The 5,550-nt window shown below is 36.9% G+C and overlaps 1 protein-coding gene across 1 annotated transcript in view; it reads left to right on the forward strand.

The window, feature by feature from the left end:
* Window positions 1–4,859: 4,859 nt before the first annotated feature.
* The window catches only part of CCDC122 (coiled-coil domain containing 122), a 36,824-nt gene continuing 36,133 nt past the window's right edge, over window positions 4,860–5,550 (forward strand). Inside the window, exons 1-2 of the mRNA XM_011974621.1 lie at window positions 4,860–4,905; window positions 5,434–5,543. Of these exons, the coding sequence (XP_011830011.1) occupies window positions 4,860–4,905; window positions 5,434–5,543 (156 nt within the window). The remainder of the gene's footprint in view (window positions 4,906–5,433; window positions 5,544–5,550) is intronic.

Here is a 5,550-nt window from a genome sequence, read left to right on the forward strand (position 1 = left end):
CCGGGAGGTGGAGCTTGCAGTGAGCTGAGATCCGGCCACTGCACTCCAGCCTGGGCAACAGAGTGAGACTCCGTCTCAAAAAAAAAAAAATAAAAATAAATAAAATGGCATAATAGAAATACTGAAACAATTCTTCTAAAAAGAGAAAGACCATATCTTCCCAGAAAGATCAAGAAAGACCTCCTAAAGAAAAAGCCATCTAAATGGAATTGAAAGATTGGCTGTGATATTGACATGATCAGAATAGTGCTTTTGGAGCATCATTCTGTTAGAAAAGGGCAAATTGGAGTGGAGATAGACTATAATTAGACACCTGTTATATGCCAGGCACTTGTAGACCTCTGCCATCGTGGAGCTTACATTAGTAGAAGGATATGGAGATGTCAGTGGTGATAGATGCTGTCAAGAAAAATGAGGCAGGGCAAGGAAACAGAGGGTGAAAGAGAGAGTTATCAGGGAAGGCTTCTCTACTAAGATATTATTTCGAATTAGTAAGGAGTGATTGGATTGCAGTATAATTTAAAGGTAGAGCCAATAGGCTTTGCCAAAAGAACTGCATGCAGCTCGTAATGGAAAAACAGTGAAGGTTCTGGCTCATCTTTTGAGTAGGTCAATCGGGGCAGCACCCTTGGAGTGTTAAGGATTTCTCAAAGGGCCTATGAAACATCAACAATAAGATATCCTTTATTATTGCCTTGGGCAAGTCTAGTTGAATTGCCTTGGGCTCTATACCCTTGTAGAGACCTCCCTGCTAATGAATTCAGGGTTTTTGGCCTAAAGAACAAGAAAAATGAACTTATAATTTACCGAGATAGAGAAGACTGTGAAGGTGCAGGTTTAGTGGTGGTAATAGAGTGGACAGAGGAATCAAGAGTTCAGTTTGGGACATACTGAGTTGAAATGTCTATTAAAAATCCAAATGGAGATATCAGGTAGGCAATGAGTATGAGTCTGCATCTCAACAGGAATGTTCAGAGTAGAGATATAATTTGGGAATTGTCAGCCTACAGGTGGATTTTAAAGCGGTAGAACAAGATGGCATCACATGTAGAATAAGTATGAGAAAAGAAGGAAGCCTGAGGACTGAGCACTGGGAGGTATAACATAAGTGGAAAAGACGAGAAAGGACCAACAAAGGAAACCAAGAAGTATGGTGTTTCAAGAAGGCAGTAATTATCAAATGTGTTAAATGATGTCAATAAGTCAAGTAAAATGAAGACGGAACTTGTTCATTGAATGTGGCAATGTGGAGCTCACAGATACCGTGATAAAAATCTTAAAAGCACAGTGATAAATGACTGGTTCTAGTGGGTTCAAGAAGAAAGAGGAGAGGAAGTGGAGAGCAAGGATCTTGGCTTTAAAGGGGAGCAAAGAAATGGGTCAGTACTGAAGGAGGTTATGGTGTCAAGCAAGGGTGGTGGTGGTAGTGGTTGTTGATTTATGATGGGCTGTTAAGAATAATACGTTTGACCAAGTAAATAGGGAAATTCTATTACGGGGCCATTCAAAGAAGTAATATCTATGAGAAGGGAGTACAAAAGTAGAGGACTGGCCTTAGATAGGAGCAAGAACACTTTATTTATTGCAAGAAAACAGTATGCTGGCATACAGGTGCAGGTACAAAATCTGGTAGATGGGTAATTTACCATCTTCTCTGATTTTTTTCTTCTATCTCAGTTAAATTAGAAGGTAAATTATCAACTCAAAGAAAGGGAAAAGAGTGGGAGGTTTGAAGACAGAGGATAAAGAGTGAAACAGTCATCTACATAACTTGGTGCATCTTAAGAGCCTAGGATCAAGGTCCCACTTGACATAAAATGGTCTTGAATTTAAAGTGAGTCAACAGCATAGTTGTATGTCTTTCTTTAAGCATATTCAGCTACTTGAGTATAAGCAAAGCAGCTGGTTAGGATTCTTCCAGGGAATTAGGACAGGGAGTGAGCTGTAAGGGAAATGAGGGTGAAAGCAAAGGAATCTAAGTGAAGTAAGGAGGGAAGAATATATGAAGGGTTGAGGGAATGTGTAAAGATACAAGAGTTGATGGACTGGAAGTCTTGCGGGGTTAAACAGCACATAATGTCAAAATACTAGATGGGATAAGCTAGAAAAATAAACAGTAGTTTGAATCTGAGATTATGGATGAGGTACAGTTATACTCTATGGGTTGCTGGGGAGAATAAATGAAAGAAGACCTCGAAACAACTGAGAGTTCAGGGTTTTAGATATACCATTTGTGTGGATATTGAAATTCCCAAGGAAATACGAGAGAGTAGTGATAGAGGAACAGTAAGTCAGATGCTATAATCTAGGAATGAGCCTTCCAAGACCTGGATGACAGCTGATAACAACAAGGAAAGATAAAGCCTATGTAGTATATGGCCTGAATTTCAAAGGAACCAGAGAGGGTTTTAGAGAGAAGAAAAGAAAATATGGTGGCAGTGGAATGGAGAACAGAAAAAAAAAAAAAATGTTTCATCTCCAGACTTAGTGGCTTGAGAATGAGGAAGCTGTATCTTTGGACTTCAGTTAAAGCCAAAAGGTAAAAGGGAAGTTCACTGAAAAGGTTGACAATAGAAAGGACTTTGCTGAAGATGGCCCATGAATTTCAGAAGTCAAAGTGGAAGGATAGAAAAGGGTTGGGGAGTGGGTAATACAGCATCACACTAAGGGGCTTACCAAGCTGAATAAGGATGGGTTCTCATGATGAAGAATGACCTGGCTTCTTCTGAAGACTGAAGTTAATAGGGAGGTAGAATTTAATGGGAATTATGCCCACAATATTTTAGGCAGCTTATGGAAATGGCACTGTGATTTGGGGGGAGAGAAATGGGGACTCACCAGGAAGGTAAGTTACCTAACAGGAATTTACTGCTAGGTGAGAGCATGAAGAACTCATTGGATTACCTCTTCAGGCATGCAAATTGTCTCCTTAGGCAATTGGAGGCCTGTTGGAGCTGCAGCAGCTCTATAAATGCACTTTACCAGAATAGTTTCCCAAAGAAGAAATGTAGATGGTAGTAGTGGGAATAGAAAGAGTAAGTTGATTAAAGTGATGTTTTAGCATCATAGGAATACAAAATGTAGTGGACCCTTGAACAACACGGGTTTGAACTGTGCAGGTTCACTTACCCGTGGGTATTTTCAGCCAAACTCGGATCAAATATACAGTATATGCGGGACTTGAAATCCCCATGTAAGGAGGGCCAAGTTTTCATGTAAGTGGGTTCTGAAGCACTGACTTTGGTACTTGAATATGCACAGATTTTGATATGAAGTGGGGAAGGGGGTGACTTGGAACCAATCCCCTGCATATACTGTGGGATGACTCTAGTTTTATTCTGGAGTGATATATGGAAGACATAATTCTTCCCATAAAAAGTCATAATCTTGGTAGTCTATCATAGTCTAGCATTAAGAGCATGAACTTTGGAACCAAAATACTTGAATTCAAATCACATGTCTTACATTTAATCGCTCTCTTTGGATAAATTCTTATATCTATTTGTGTACCTCACTGTACTTTTTTTCGTAAAATGAAAATTGTAATAATATCTACCTTATAGGGTTAAATGAGTTACTATTTGTAAAGTTCTTTGAATACCATCTGGCACAGAATAAACACTGTATAATTTTTTTTTTAATCTAAAGCACTTGGAACAACAGTGACTAGCACAAAGTAAGTATAAGTTTTTACCATTGTAATTAATTGAGAGAACTGACAGTATATACTGAAAGTATAAATGTAGAGGGCATGCATTTTTCAAGGTAGATATATTTAAGGATGAAGTCTGTGACGGTGAAACCCAAATGAAAGCGCTAGAGAGAAAATCAGGTTTGGATTCATTAGCACTAATCTGGGACATTTCTGTGTGTTGAGCAAAAAGTATGTAACGTGAACGGAGTAAATGGCTCAGCTTCAGGGAAGACTTCATGAAGGAGTAGGTTTGAAGAGAGAGTTGAAGGAAGTGACATGAAGGAACAGGAAAGAATTATAAATTGCAAGGAATGGTTATGATAATCTGCTAGGTAAGCCCTCATGATTTCTTTAGCTTGGATGTATATTTCTAGATAGATTTGATCTCTACACAGGAAACGATTTAACTTTGCTTGTCTTTTTTGTTGCATATATATCAGGTTTCAATCCTTTAAATTTTTTTAGACACATGTAACTAGTACATGGATCTTTGTAGTTAATTGATCTTTAGAAAGGTATTTAGTGATTTAAGGAGAAAAATACTTATTCCTCCTATCGTTACTCCTAAATGAAGAGTAGATCAAAATTTGCTTAGGGCTTACTGTGTCCAGAATAGCACTGGACAGGAGTGCTATATTCCCTGGATTCCACACCCATAGCAGAAGTTGTTAATCATTGTTGATATCGTTTCTCACAGATTCTGGTTATAGTCTCAGAATCTATTTCCTCATAGTACTGGAGTTACATACTATTAATACTAACCCAAAATAATTATGCAGTGTATATCAGGTACTGTTCTAAGCATGCTATATATATTACTTTAGTTATTAGAACAGCTTTATGAAGTTTTAAAGATGAGGTACTGAGGATCAAAGAAGTTAAGAAACTTACTCAAGGTCACAACAGTGGAAAAGCAGAAGCAGCAAAATTCAACTACAGTTCTTCTTTCATTCCAAAATCACTTAACCATTGTATTCTAATTCTTGGCACTAATGGTGAAATGTCATTGACATCCCTGTGACATGTTTGACAATTAATTTACCTTTCAGGGTCACCAGTATACAACAGGAAAAAACAAAAGTGAAAGATTATCAATATAGATTATTGAGTAGGAGTAAAGAAGGTAAATCAAAAAGGGGAAAAGAGGAGATTACAGACACAGAAAATGTCAGACAACAAAGAAAGGAAGAGTCAAGGATTTCCTAAAAAAGGTGATGAAACAGTCTTAAGAAATGAATAATTAAAAGATCAGCAACAACAAAAAAAGTAGTCTGGTAGGATAATTGTGTTAAAATTGATAGCAAATTAGAATAGATGGAAGCAGTTACATTTAGCCGGGACAAACATATACAGTGTTTAAAAAAGGCATACTAACCTGAAAATACAGAATTATAATGAGAATGCATCAACTGTAATTGCTATAGAGCTGTTATGGTAGCACTATAATTATAGTATATGTGCAAGTGGTCTGGATAAAAAAATTAGGACAATCAAAATATTTATACTGTTCCATAAAGGAACAGGTATAACATTGCAGTAGGCAACTTTGAATTGCCTATTATTGTTGCCTTTACTTTTGGTTTTGTTTATATCAGCAAGGGAAAATTCCTAATTCTAAATTTAGTTTAGAGGCAAAAGCATCAAATATTTAATGATTTTGAGTAAATAAACACAACTTTCTTAAAAAAAAGCTGTATTTTAATTTTTATTATATACTTTATTCTTTTGTCTAATTGTAGATAACCAAGACACAAGTTCGTTAGCTGATGCTGTAGAGAAAGTTGCAAAGCAACAACAATCACAAGCATCAGAGATAGAAAAAAACAAAAAAGTTCTGTTCAATTTGAAGGTAACTT

The sequence above is a fragment of the Mandrillus leucophaeus genome, unplaced genomic scaffold (assembly GCF_000951045.1).
Source record: "Mandrillus leucophaeus isolate KB7577 unplaced genomic scaffold, Mleu.le_1.0 Scaffold147, whole genome shotgun sequence".
In the NCBI taxonomy this organism is placed as follows: Eukaryota; Metazoa; Chordata; class Mammalia; order Primates; family Cercopithecidae; genus Mandrillus; species Mandrillus leucophaeus.